This window comes from Penicillium concentricum, assembly GCF_028827145.1.
Source record: "Penicillium concentricum strain IBT 3081 chromosome Unknown utg000002l_segment0_segment0, whole genome shotgun sequence".
NCBI lineage: Eukaryota > Fungi > Ascomycota > Eurotiomycetes > Eurotiales > Aspergillaceae > Penicillium > Penicillium concentricum.
The window spans coordinates 1,559,069-1,572,240 of NW_026622755.1; the positions used below are offsets into that span (position 1 = coordinate 1,559,069).

The 13,172-nt window shown below is 50.4% G+C and overlaps 6 protein-coding genes across 6 annotated transcripts; 2 read left to right on the forward strand and 4 right to left on the reverse strand.

Moving 5' to 3' along the window:
* Positions 1–71: 71 nt before the first annotated feature.
* On the reverse strand, positions 72–1,149 carry N7517_004153 (putative RAS small monomeric GTPase; the record flags this gene model as incomplete). Its single annotated transcript, XM_056721883.1, has 2 exons — positions 72–829; positions 1,107–1,149. The coding sequence occupies 2 exons, from the start codon at positions 1,147–1,149 to the stop codon at positions 72–74; spliced, it is 801 nt and encodes a 266-aa protein (XP_056578133.1).
* A 566-nt stretch (positions 1,150–1,715) lies between these two features.
* On the forward strand, positions 1,716–4,488 carry lreA (uncharacterized protein; the record flags this gene model as incomplete). The annotated part of the gene is made up of 4 exons (XM_056721884.1): positions 1,716–2,316; positions 2,395–2,489; positions 2,542–2,980; positions 3,035–4,488. The coding sequence occupies 4 exons, from the start codon at positions 1,716–1,718 to the stop codon at positions 4,486–4,488; spliced, it is 2,589 nt and encodes an 862-aa protein (XP_056578134.1).
* Positions 4,489–4,848: 360 nt separating this feature from the next.
* On the reverse strand, positions 4,849–5,967 carry N7517_004155 (uncharacterized protein; the record flags this gene model as incomplete). The annotated part of the gene is made up of 1 exon (XM_056721885.1): positions 4,849–5,967. One exon carries the CDS (start codon positions 5,965–5,967, stop codon positions 4,849–4,851), a length of 1,119 nt encoding a protein of 372 aa, XP_056578135.1.
* A 282-nt stretch (positions 5,968–6,249) lies between these two features.
* Positions 6,250–9,465, reverse strand: N7517_004156 (rRNA-processing protein UTP22; the record flags this gene model as incomplete). Its single annotated transcript, XM_056721886.1, has 1 exon — positions 6,250–9,465. One exon carries the CDS (start codon positions 9,463–9,465, stop codon positions 6,250–6,252), a length of 3,216 nt encoding a protein of 1,071 aa, XP_056578136.1.
* Positions 9,466–9,712: 247 nt separating this feature from the next.
* On the forward strand, positions 9,713–11,691 carry N7517_004157 (cystathionine gamma-synthase; the record flags this gene model as incomplete). The annotated part of the gene is made up of 4 exons (XM_056721887.1): positions 9,713–9,757; positions 9,808–11,423; positions 11,471–11,513; positions 11,563–11,691. 4 exons carry the CDS (start codon positions 9,713–9,715, stop codon positions 11,689–11,691), a joined length of 1,833 nt encoding a protein of 610 aa, XP_056578137.1.
* Positions 11,692–11,885: 194 nt separating this feature from the next.
* Positions 11,886–12,803, reverse strand: N7517_004158 (uncharacterized protein; the record flags this gene model as incomplete). The annotated part of the gene is made up of 1 exon (XM_056721888.1): positions 11,886–12,803. The coding sequence occupies one exon, from the start codon at positions 12,801–12,803 to the stop codon at positions 11,886–11,888; it is 918 nt and encodes a 305-aa protein (XP_056578138.1).
* Positions 12,804–13,172: the final 369 nt, after the last annotated feature.

Sequence of the window (13,172 nt, forward strand, 5' to 3'; positions counted from 1 at the left end):
GTTTCTACTTCCCGTTCATACATAAAAAAAAATAATTGACATACAATCTACATCTTTTATAATGTACAGTCTCATTTAAAGTGAAAGCGCCAGAGCTGACAGACGCAACCTCGATAGCACTTCTGACGTTTCTGTTTTTCGGTTCGCTGAATTTCACTCTGTTCCTGACCCTGTTGGCCGTTTGGTTCCGTTGTCTTCCGGTGTTTGATAAACTCCCACGCGCGACTTCGACGGGATCGAGTGCCTGCAATTGCGTCGGTACTTGGTAGGGTATGTGATGGCTCAGCACAGGGAGGAAGCGCGCCCTGGCTGTGGAGTCGGGCTTCGACAACGCGACGGACTAGATCTATCCAATCATTAGCTCTACTCTCTTTGCTGACGGACAATGTCATACGGGCAAAGGTCTCCTCAATGTTGACCGTTTCGCGAGCACTAGTCTCCATAAACCCGCAGCCGTGTTTGCGCGCATACTCGAGTCCATCGCGAGATGTCACCACGCGATCATCCTTGAGATCGCATTTGTTACCCACAACGATTTTAACTGGTGGCAGGCCAAGTTGGCCGACATCAACATATCCAGACTTTCCCAACTGGCGCAGCCGCTGATCATCTTCGACACGTTGCTCCGCCTCCATGTTGATCATGTTCATGAAATGATCTAGCGTTTCAAGGCTCGAGGGGTTGGTGATATCGTAAACCAGGAGGAAGGCGTCCGAGTTCAGGGTCGAGGCACTCCATAACCCACGGTACTCCTCCTGGCCTGCAGTATCGGTGATGGAAAGGACGTAGGAGTGACCATCGACGTTGCGGGTGACGGTGTAGGAATCCTCTTAAGCCCGATTAGAATTGGGAATGGCATCGGAAACGGGCGCGCAATACCGATAGTTGGATCATATCTAGAAAAAAAATAAAATTGAGATGAGCATAATTTCCCCCAGGCTCAAGGGGACTCTCACTCATGAACCCATTGACTACGGACCAGCCGCATGGTGATGGAGGATTTGCCTGAGTCCCGATCTGATCAGATCTCGATCGTGTGAAACCCGGAAATGTGGCACCGAATCACGGAGGCCGGATATTCCCAGGAGATAATAGAAGCAACATACCGCATCCACCATCTCCGCAGATGGTGATTGAGATCTTGTCCATGGCCGAGCATTTGGAGAAGGGGAAGAGTTGACAGGGGGGTGGATTACTATAAAGATATAGGGGGTCAATATAGCCTATACTCTACACTTCATACTTTGTACAATATACTCTGTGCTCATTGCTATCTTTCTCTCTTAATATATTATTGATCACTCTCTAATTGTGATACATCTCATGGGTCATTGGATTCTGAACATTTCTACGGAGTACAATATTTACAGTGTTTAGGAAATAGATAAAAGATATACAATATGTAGAATATATATTGTATATAGAAGAGAAAAAGAGAAGAAGATATATAAATATAAAATATAAAAAGAATAAACATGGGGAATGTTAAATCCCTTAGAGAGTGGCGAGTACTTCTCCACACATTTTGTACTTTGGAGAGATCAACTCTTTTCTTTTCTCTCTATTTTTTTTCTCTCTCTCTCTCTCTCTCTCTCTCTCTCTCTCTCTCTCTCTTCTAATAACACATTGACTCTCCACCCAGAATATCTTGACCAAACCTTCCTCTGCCCAGGTCATCCCGCGATGGAACTCTGTCTGAGGATATTTTAATCAATATGGACAGCTTCACCTTGGAATATGATGATGAACAGGGTTCCTCCTCACAACCCTCCAATCCTTCATATATACCCGCCTTTTCCAACGGCAATTATGCCTTCAGTGCCATGCTACCCCAAGATGCGGATCTGCCTCTCCAGAACTTCGCACGATCACAGCCTTCGGACCTGGAACGCTCTAATGTCATGCCCACATATGGGATCCCGACCTCGGGTATCTCAATGCCATTGAATATAGACGCCACCAACGCCTATGCTTACGATCTCCCAACTACCTACCCTGCCACCACTATGGGGATGCCTCCGCAGATCGATCATTCACAATTTCAGTCTACATACCCGCCCTTCCCCTCCATGACGGTACCCCGTTATTCCCAACAGCTCGCTCCACCAGCCCGCAAGGAACTGTACGATAGCACAGACTCGACAGCCAATTTCGAGGATTCCGACTTTTCAGGTCGCACGAGCAACTGGTCACACGCGCACCCGCAGGTGCAGATACAGCGGGCTCAACGACATCCAGAGCGCCGCCTGCCTCCCCAGCCGTACCGTGTATCGCAACCGGTGGCTATCCAGCCCAAGAAGCCCGTTACTGCCAAAAGTGAGTTGTGCCTGTGTCTGGCACTCCCCGCTGGCTCTGGCCCATGGTATAACTGACGCGGGAACGCGCAAAATCCAGAGGATATCTCGCCGGGGCTTGAAAAGCCCGAGATTGGCAAGACTGAACATACCGGCATTTATTCGACAACAGGCTTTGACGTGCTGGGAGCGCTGGTATGTTCTTTTACCCCATAAGAGTACCTGATGATATACTCACCTTGCTCAGGGCCGTGTGGCTATGCGGTCCAACCCTAAAATTAACATTGGCGCGGTTGATCTCTCATGCGCCTTTGTGATGTGTGATATCTTGGCCGAGGATCATCCAATCGTCTATGTATCAGAGGCCTTTGAACGATTGACCGGCTATACTAAAGATGAAATCGTTGGCCGAAACTGTCGATTTCTTCAAGCGCCTGACGGTAAGATCAACGCTGGCGCCAAGCGGACCTTTGTGGATGGACAGACGGTCTATCGGCTCCGGTCAACCATCGACGATCGCAGTGAGATCCAAGCTAGTATAATCAACTATCGCAAGGGTGGACAACCCTTCATGAATCTCATTACGATGATCCCTATCCAGTGGGATTCGGATGTCTATCGGTACTACGTCGGGTTCCAGGTCGATCTGGTTGAAAAGCCCGATGCCGTGAGAGGAAGAAATCCTGGTATGCTTTGCTGCATCATTCGTGGCGAGGGGCCTTCAAACTGACATTGGACAGATGGTAATTATAGCATTAACTATCAGCGCGATCAGCTGCCACAGTATATAGTCCCACCACCAGATTTATACTCCTCACGACCAGACCTCGGGTTGCGATATGGCCATGACGAAGTGACTACCATTCTCAACGCCATGGGTGCAGCTGGCAGTGATGTCAACCGGCACTACCTGGATCGCATTCTGGTTGAGAATACCGACGATGTGATCCACGTGCTTTCATTCAACGGTGAATTCTTGTATCTCTCGCCCTCTTGCCACAAGATTCTAGAGTACGACCCGGTCGAGCTGATCGGCAAGACCCTGTCCACCATCTGCCATCCCAGTGATATTGGTCCTGTAATCCGTGACCTGCGCGCGAGCACGACTACAGCTCCAATGAGTGTTGTGTATCGTATCAGGCAAAAGCACAGAGGATATATGTGGTTCGAGAGTCACGGCGCCTGGCACATCGACCCGAACCAGGGCCGCAGGCATCTTGTCATGACCGGCCGCCCACGACCCGTCTACACCTTGGATCAGATTGCCCGCCTGGGCTCATCCGCCGCGCTGGCCGAGAATGATGTCTGGGCCAAGATTTCTTTGTCTGGAGTCATTCTGTTCGTTACGACCAAGGTGAAGCCAGTGCTCGGTCGCTCGCCTGACGATCTGATTGGTAAAGGCCTACAAGAGATCATGGAGCCCGAGACTGGTGGCACTGCTACGATCACACAAGCACTGGAGGCAGCCTGTCGTGGACAAGGAGCTGGCATGGCCACCGTTACGGGGAGCAAAGAAACGGAGGAACCACCCTCATTCAAACACCAGATGTGGCATAAGAAAGGCCATGCCCTTTCGGCACATACCACATTGTACACCGGCGACGCAGAGAAGGGAACCAAACCGACCTTCCTCGTCGCCCAGATCCGATTTGCTCGATCATTCCCTCCATCCGCCACCGCCATCTCAGCTGCCGAAGACACAAGTCTCGGTGCGCTTACCGGCACCACACGCAACGCAACGCTCACCGTTGATGACCCCGTCCCGCCCCGCCAGTACGGCGCCCTTGGTCAACGAATGCCTGACCTCTCAACCCTCATCGGCCTCAACGGTCTGCCCACTGGCAACCGCAGCATTTCGCCCTCTGGCGACCCAGCAACCTTCTTTACAGAGCTCAACCCCACCCGCGGATCGAGCTGGCAGATCGAGCTGCGCGAGCTAGAGAAGCAGAACCGCACTCTGGCCGATGAATTACAACGCCTGCTGGCTCGCCGTAGAAAACGCAAGCGCAAGCAGAGCGCTATGGCAGTCGAGAAGTTTTGCGCCATGTGCAGCACAAAGAACACCCCCGAGTGGCGGCGTGGTCCGAGTGGAAATCGAGATCTTTGCAATAGTTGCGGTCTGCGATGGGCGAAGCAAGTCCGTGGCCAGGCGCAGGCGCAGGTTGCGGCTTCTTCATCTGTTACAGTTGACTGATGGTGAGTGAGTATATCAACTGTGTGAGTTGCTGGCTTGAGTTTTTTTTTTTTTGGAAATTGATCTCCGCTTGGAGGGCTGGTTTCTTGATACCCCTTCCGTTCGACTGTCGAGATTGACATATAGTACATTTGAGCGCTCGGACTTTTATTTCGTACATGTCTCGTTCTAATGGTTTTATAAATTGAATATAGAAAAAAGCATGCCGGCTAAGACTGTAGGCTCTACGGCTGAAAATAATAGCAAAGAAAAACAGCTCTTTTATGAGTCGAAATGTTGAATATAATACAAAGGATCCCTGAAAACATCTACTGTGCAAGGAGAGACCTCTAGTTTAGTTTCAAAAGAAATAAAAAACCACTACAGCTTCTTGGACTTGGGACTGTTTCCACGAACAGTCAACCACTGCTCCAACCAGCGCCTCTCCAATTCCTCTACCCGTTTCCGGTCTTGAGTACCAGAAGAGACGTCCAAACCACCACGTTCTTCAACCGCAATCCGCACCTCGGTAGCATTCATAGCCGAAACTCCTTTACCAACACGAATCATCCCGTCATCAATAGCCAGGTACTCGACATACCGCGCCAGCCGAGGCCGGTAGATCAAACCAGCAAGTGACTCGCCCGCAGTCTTATCATGACGTTTAACCAGACCAAAAACAGCACAGGCACGCAAGACATCAGCGGAGCTCGCACCAGTGACCCAGACAGGGTCAGCAAAAGACCTAGCAAGAAGAGCCAACTGCTTCTCACTGCCCGCCTTGAGCAAATGCACGGATCGATCCTTACTCTCAGCCACAAACACATCCAGCGCCGCGAGTTTGCGCACCGTAGCAGCGACGCGTTCCTTCTCCACTTGCGAGGGCACGCGACACGTCGCCGGTGTAATGGCGGAGCCGAAAATCGGGACGATCAGGGGTGTGAACTCGCCGCAGACGATCAGGATCAGTGTGAAGGGGATCATGCGGCGGACATCTCGGGCTGAACGGCGGACGAGCTGGAACTGCGCGCGGCCGAGCTGGGATTCTTGTGTTATTGATGACGCACTGCGGTTGTGTGTGCTTGTCCGCGGCGGCGATATGGGGATGTAGGCGGGTAGGCCTAGTTTTCTCCGTAGAGGGAGTGAGGCACGATAGTTGTGGTAGACATTTTTCAGGCCCGTTTTGTAGAAGGTCAGGTATGCGCGGCCGAATTCGACATAGCGTTTTAGTTTATCTGCTGCGCCTGCAGAAGGGTGTAGGGGAGATGGAGTTGTGAGGGTGGCAGGGAGAGTGCTGATTGGGGGATTTATTTCGGTTTTGGAGGGGATTAAGATGGTTGTTGTAGGGGGTGATGGGGAGGGTCGGCGGGATTGCTGGCTCGGGGCGGAGGTTGAGAAGTGGGATTGCGCGCAGATGGGCAATTGGGAGTGGAAACGAGAGTGGTTCCAAGGTTGGAATTGAGTGTGGAGGACTCGCTGGCCCCGAGTTATGCCGGCCATTGTTGTGATGGTGAGAAAATATGAAATCAAGGTTGATTGTTGCACATGTAATAAGTGGTTGACACCTTAGGCATCGATATCAAGATGCAAGTTGATGTTCAGGGACTAAGAGAATCAGAGTACTATCTACTACTCTATAGTACTGAGGGATAAGAGTTTGATCATGATATCTCTCATTGTTCCAGGTGGACTGAAGAAGAAGAAGAAAAACGGAATTCGTAAGTGCTATATATGCTCGAACTATTTTGTAGGGTAATGTACATCTTGAATGCATGACAAGATCTATTCCTCTGCATGGATCTCAATGTTTTCGATGAGCCCATTGCCCAACCGCGCAATCTCATTCAGAATAGCAGTCTGGTTGATTACGACCTCACCCTCCGTGTCACCTGGAGCGGTCGAATACGCCGTCTTCAGGTTCCAGGTTCGCGACTTCAGGGTCTGCGGGTTCCAAAGGCCAGCAATCACCGCACAACGATCGTCTCCGTGGAAGAGCAAAATGCTCTGGCTGTAGCAAGCTTGAACATCACAGACAAACGACTTGATGGTCTGCATCATTCCAGCACGGGGTTCGGCCAAGTTCTTGTACTTGGGTGCCGAGGAACCATTGAACAGCTTTGGGCGAAGATGAATGACAAAGTCATAGGGAGCAAGCGATGTATCAAACAGCTCGGAAACATCCATATCATGGGTCTTGCTTCGTAGCAGGCTTACTGCTGCTTTGGTCAGGCTGGACATCCGAGCAGCCACGACCTTGGAGGGCATCTCGTATTGGGTCCAGGTCACTCCTTCAGTATCGAGGTCGGAGGCGACGAAAAGGGCCAGACTGTTCATCGCAGGGTCGATGCTGCGCCAGGCTGTGAAGCGAGTGCGGATATTTTCCGTCACTTGTGGGGTCAGTTCACCTCCGAGGTCAACAACGAACGGCTCCTGCTGCCAATCCCACCGAGAGAGGGAGTGGAGAGTCCTCAGGAATCCGGTCATGACAGAGGAAGGACATTCCCAGGGGTTTGGTTGGGTGAAAGTGCGAATCACCAGCAATTCAATCAATTCGTCGCTGATTTGGGCAGTAAACAGGTGAGAATTAAACCATTGTTTGGTAAGACGAATGGTGGGCGACAGCAAGGGGAAGCGTGTGCACAGACTTCGGAGTGCCTGTGTCAAGCGTGGAGTTTGGACAAACGTTTTCTTGTAGGCGAAGAGAGCGTAGGCGGCCTCTTCTCGTTCCCGGGGACTCAGATTCCGGTCCTTGAGATTGCGCTCGAGTAGGGTTTGCTCACGCTCGTGGTGAATCCTCAACCGGAACAACACGCCAGAGGAATGGGGAATTTCCAAATACGCATTGTTGATCACCTTGCTCGATTCGTTTTCGAGGCCTACACGGCAAGAGGAGGCAGCACCCGATGATTCCAGAGAGTCTCCAATCTTCAAAAGGAACGCAACCTTGGTCATCTGGATAGCGGCAAAATCATCAGGCCAACGTGAGGAGCTTTCAAACTGAAGAACAACGTCGGTAGCTCCCGTTGGCCTGAGGGAGGTATAACGAAGCAGCGAACTGGCCGGAGCCAAGTGACGAACCTCCAATGGCACTTCATCCATGCCACGAATAGACTTCTCAAGATTCTTGAAGGCATCGTCGATTGACTGGAAAGCAGGGCTGGAGTATGCCAGAATGCCATCGCCATGCTCTTTAAGAAGCTCGTCGTATTCATCACCAACAAATGCGAATTCATCGGTGGTGATCTTGAAGTGCCGTTGGAGTATGTACTCCAAAATCTGATAGATGATAGATGTCTCTGATTCGTCAGACCACACAAGACTCTCCAGGATGCTGCCATCCTTGAATCGTCGAAGCTCCGACTTTTCACCCCAGAAAGCTTGGAACGAAGCAGACTCCTCTTTTTCTTCTGCAGCCGGACCGTGGTCGACAATTCGTCCGACATTTTCAGCATTCAACAATAGTCCTACAGACACACCCTCGCTCGACCGCTTGGGCTGCTTGGATTTGACTGACCACGAATCAATGGCGTGGCTCACGATAGAGACAAGTTTGACTCTGTCTCCCAGAGCCCGGCAAAGAACATTGAACAAAGCATTCTGTTCGTGAAGAGCGCGGAGCGTGTCTCCATTGAATGACTTGGGGAATGAGATCAAACGGTCAAATCTGAGAACTGGTTCGTTAACCTTGAGAATGAAAACCTTATCGAAGTTGTCCTCTCGTGACTCGTTGAGCATTTTTAGGGTGATGGCGGCTTCGTGGCGCAGTGTTGTGTATGACCAAGGTGTCATTTTGTAAAGAATGTTCAACCCTCTGCGGCCATCAAATACAACAGGTATCCCAGAAGGAACCGGGACCTCTTGGCCAAAGAATAGAGGAGTGGTCAAATCCCTGCCGGCCAAGAATTGGATGGTGGCCTTGAAAATCTGGTAGCAGCTGTACGATGGTAGCAGGACCGGTTGTCCAGCCGGACCACCGCCTTCAAACAGCAAAGACAGAAGTACAGTCCATTCAAAACCACCAAAGCCTCCATTCTGGAAGGGGGTATGGAAGCCACGTTGTTGCAGCCAAGTGCGGCCAAGGATGCAAGCATCGCTGAACGAATCGCACTTCTTGGAGGCCGAGTAGATAGACTTGTGATAGAGAGAGACTGTGGCATCGGAACGGAGGCTGGCATTGTAATACGAGGTCGGTTCGCCGATCTCTGAGTTATTCGAGGCCTGGCGGATATTGCTTTTCAGGGGAAGCGTTCTTGTGATCGGGAACAACGTAGGATCGATTGCGGTCAGAATTCGGATAGTAGGCCTGGACGATTCGGCTTTACGCGGTTCCAACAAGATGAGAGGACGGAGACTGTCTCCATCCTGAGGGGCAAATTTGATATCAAACCCGAGGGTGTTCGCGGTGTCTTGAATTCCAGCGGCCACGCACGCGATATAGTAGGCCCGCTTGTGAAAGTATCTGAAGTTGACGTAGTCCTTGTCCTGGAAAAGCGAGCTTGGCATGGTGACTGCCAGATCAATTGGGCGCGACTCCAAAGTGCGGGCACCTGTCTTTAGCGCAAAGCTACCTACCACGTTGATGTTCGCTGGCTTTGCGTATGCCATGCTGTACTTGACATCCTTGCTCGGCCGAGGCTCAGGCCATGGAACCACCAGACCAGAAGCACGTAGCTCCTTCTCGGCATCAGGGACAGATTGCGGAGACTTTTCGGGCAGGCCTTCAATGGCAGTTTTGATCTGGTGTAGTGTTTCCTGAACCTTTGAGACTTGCTTGCTGTAGTTAGGTCTCAATCCTGCCAGCAGATCGTCCATTTGCAGCTTGAAGAAACTAGACTTGTAAAAGCCGCTGGCCATTGCAAGCTCTGCGGAGCGCTCATCTTTGCCTCGAGTCGGGTTTCGCTTTTCGGTCACTTTCGGTGTCTGTTTCGTTGAAGAGCTAGTAATAGCATTCTCCGGGGAAGGACTGAGCTTCCTGCGCTTGGATGTGTGGTCCGACATTTGAGCGTAGCAGTTGTTACTGTAGAGGCCGAGATTTTTTTTTGGGCGATAACGGTATTGTATCTGGTATTGTATGGCTGACTCATTCGTAATTTATCAGGTACCCGGAGCATCGCCGAAATCGCAGTGGAGAGGTATGGCATCATTTACAACCTTAAGAAACTCTTTTTTTCTCTTTCTCTTCCATTTTGAAAAGCAAATACTTACAATAGATCTTATTTCTCTTGGTCTCTGATTTCAATTGAAAATGTTACAGGCTTTAGGAGGACCTGTGCCTCCAAATACTGACCATGTATGGTTAACTCCCCGCAACCCCTCCATGACTCTTCTAATATTTATAAGGCCGTCAGTGTATCGCTCCCAACATGGAGGGAAAATGTCGGCTATGAAGAAGGAGAAGACTGGGTTATAAAGAAGATGCAATGCGGTTATCCTCGATTCTTCGTCCATCCTATTATCCAAAAGCTCGCCCAGGAGATTGTTCGCCGAGTCGGTGACCCCAACCTCGAGTCTGCGACCCTATTCGCATCAGTGAAGCCAGCACGCATTTGTCACTCCTTTTTGCTTAGCAAAATTCCCGCAGAGCAGGCATACAAAGCACGCATTGTCAACTTCATCCCATCCCCACATACCGAAGCCGGATCAACAGTGACGTCTTCCCTGTCGTGTGTCATTTACCCAAAAGAATACGCATCCATTACCAAGCAAGTATGGCAACACTCGGGCAATGGTATCTCCAGTCGACGCGGTGAGTTCTGCTTTGGAGCATTGGAGGATGGGTTTTTGGTGGAAGACAAAGGCTTTGCGACTGCGGAGTCAATCTCCCAGCGCCCTTGCAAGGGACCTCGCAGATACCAAAGCATCAGTGGAGCGAGAAAGGGCTCTGTTGGGGAATCTCCTCCCAAATCAAACACCGAAGACGGCCGAGACTATGCTCAATTTATTGAGGAGCGGTTTGGCCGAAACCTCAGCACCTCTCTCGCCAATCAGGCCAAGCTGGCTGTTCGCAAACGTATTGCGGGTGTCTTGACAGCCGATGTTGAACTACCAGAGGCCCTGGAGGCAGCTTCATCAGAAGGTCGAGTCGCCGGAATCTCTGAGGAGGATGTCCTTCTTTACCCTTCGGGCATGAGCGCCATCTTTAACGCTCACCAGACCTTGCTGGCTACTAGAGGCGATTTACCGTCGATTTGTTTCGGGTTCCCTTACACGGATACATTGAAGATTCTCCAAAAGTGGGGACCAGGCTGCGTATTCTATGGTCACGGCTCCTCGGAAGATCTGGATGACCTGGAATCTCGACTGAAGGCTGGTGAGCGTTTCCTTGGGCTTTTCACTGAGGCACCAGGTAACCCTCTTCTCAAAACACCGGACCTCAAACGGATTCGCGCTCTAGCAGACCAGTATGGGTTTGCTGTGGTAGTTGACGAAACCATCAGCAACTTTTTAAACATCAATGTTTTGCACCTGGCAGACATAGTTGTCAGCAGCTTGACCAAAATTTTCAGCGGAGATAGTAACGTCATGGGAGGAAGTGCTGTGCTCAACCCTCACGCACAGTATTATGCAGCCATCAAGGAAACTTATAACCGGGACTACGAAGATATCTACTGGGCAGAGGATGCCGTTTTCCTTGAGAGAAACAGCCGTGATTTTATCTCTCGCATTGAACAGATCAATGCTACCTCTGAGAACATTACAGCTATGCTCAAGGAGTCCCCGCTAGGCATGTATTCATCTCCTTTGAGTGGAAGTTATACTAACAATTTCACAGTGAAAGAAGTTTACTACCCAAAATACAGCCCCACAAAACCATTATATGATAGCCTGCGCAATGCCAATGGTGGTTATGGTGGTCTCTTCTCTGTCACGTTCCACTCCCAAGCCGAGGCGATTGCCTTTTTTGACACCATCGAGGTTTTGAAGGGACCCAGTCTTGGGACCAACTTTACGTTGAGGTGAGTACGCAGGCCCCCCCCTGTCTTGGGTTTTGCTAACTTTTCAGCTCTCCGTACGTCCTCCTAGCTCATTACGGTGAATTGGACTGGGTATGTACACCGCTCGCATGTTGACCAGGCCCTAGCTAACATATGCCAGGCGAGATCCTTCAACGTCGATCCGGATCTAGTAAGAATCAGTGTTGGATTAGAAGAGGTACCTGATCTGCGTGCCAGGGTACAGCGGGCCTTGGACGCAGTGCAAAGTGTTCGGCAGACAAGTGCATAGTTTACCCCAATTCAATCTGGCCTGTGCATTCTACACAAGGACTTGAACGTTTTCTGTTTCTGGGATATCCACATCCGTAAAATTGAGGTATATCACATGATATAAAGCAGATACCATAGCTTGAAGAAAACGAGATCCTGCTCCGAGCCCTTCACTGTCCAACGCCAATCAGAAGCAGTTTGACCTGCTAAAACCTAAAACGTACGGTCTAGCGGGTCATCTCCTATGATACTCACGGCCTGGCTTGTAACGGCCAAGTCTCCACTGGCAGTCTTTCTCAAAGCCTGTCGCATAGTTTCTACATTAAGATCTCCCCCAAAACTGGAAGAGACTGGACTTTGGGTAGTACTGGCAGTAGCGAACCGAGTGGGAGACATATCAGACCCTCTGAAGGAGGTCGCAATGCTTGTTGGCGGGGAAGTGCCAAGTCCATGCGAAGAAGGTGGAGAGCGCAATGGAGACGGGGACTGATTGAGATCTCCTAGGCGCTCCCGAGATATTACGCCAGGATGGGCTTCATTTGTTTCTGCATGCTCGGCGTTGACAACATCGGCAAAGGAAATAAAGCTCAGCCGACGTACATCTGTCGTGTCCAGTGCTCCATAACTGGACGAGAGCTCATCTGCATCGGCCTGGCCCAAGAGATGATCGATGCCTGATGATGACATCGATTGCTCCCCCGATGCACCGCCCGCTGACTGATGTAGGCTATGCGTGACAATCTCGACCGAATCTGGATCGAGGCGGTCATCTGTGATCGCGGCCGAGGATGCTTCCAGGACAGGTGGAATATAGTTCTCGGTCCGAATATGCGCGGGTATTGAAGGCGACGCCTGTGCTGGCACTATATCTTCCTGCACATCTCGTTCGAATATCTGAGATGCGGGGGAATGTATACGGGGCGGCAAATACGATGAGCTTTCAGGCGAGGGGTGTCTCATGTATTTGGTCGAATCATTTGGTGTTTGTAGGGCTTCGGGCGATCTTCCAGGTGATATGCAGCCTGTGTCGATTTGATTCTTGTCCCATGTGAATCCAGCAGGCTTCGGGGCTCGTGTACTCGCTCCAACCGTCTTTGGCTTCTGATCTGTCTGAACTGTAGAGTCCGACATTGCGATAAGATGAACTATCAAAATCCGACGGTTAAGAAAGTAAAGTGGAAGTTAGTAAAAGAGTCTCAATGATGACATGAGACACGAGACCAGGTGATCCCCGTACTAACGTGGGATACTTTTTGTATCCGGTACTTTTGTTTGAGCTGTGATGAGTAGGACATTGAGGGTACTGGATACATTTTAATACGGTATTATAAATACGGGCCAAGGGGGGTCACGAGACCAGGGGAAAAAGTTCGGGTTCGAAGCGCGAGAGATGCCAACACGTCCAGTCCTTCAACCCCAAGTTCAGTCTTACCTTTAGGTCAGTTTACCATTATAAACAATATCTATGAAGTTTTATTAACATTTTCTTTTCTATTATTC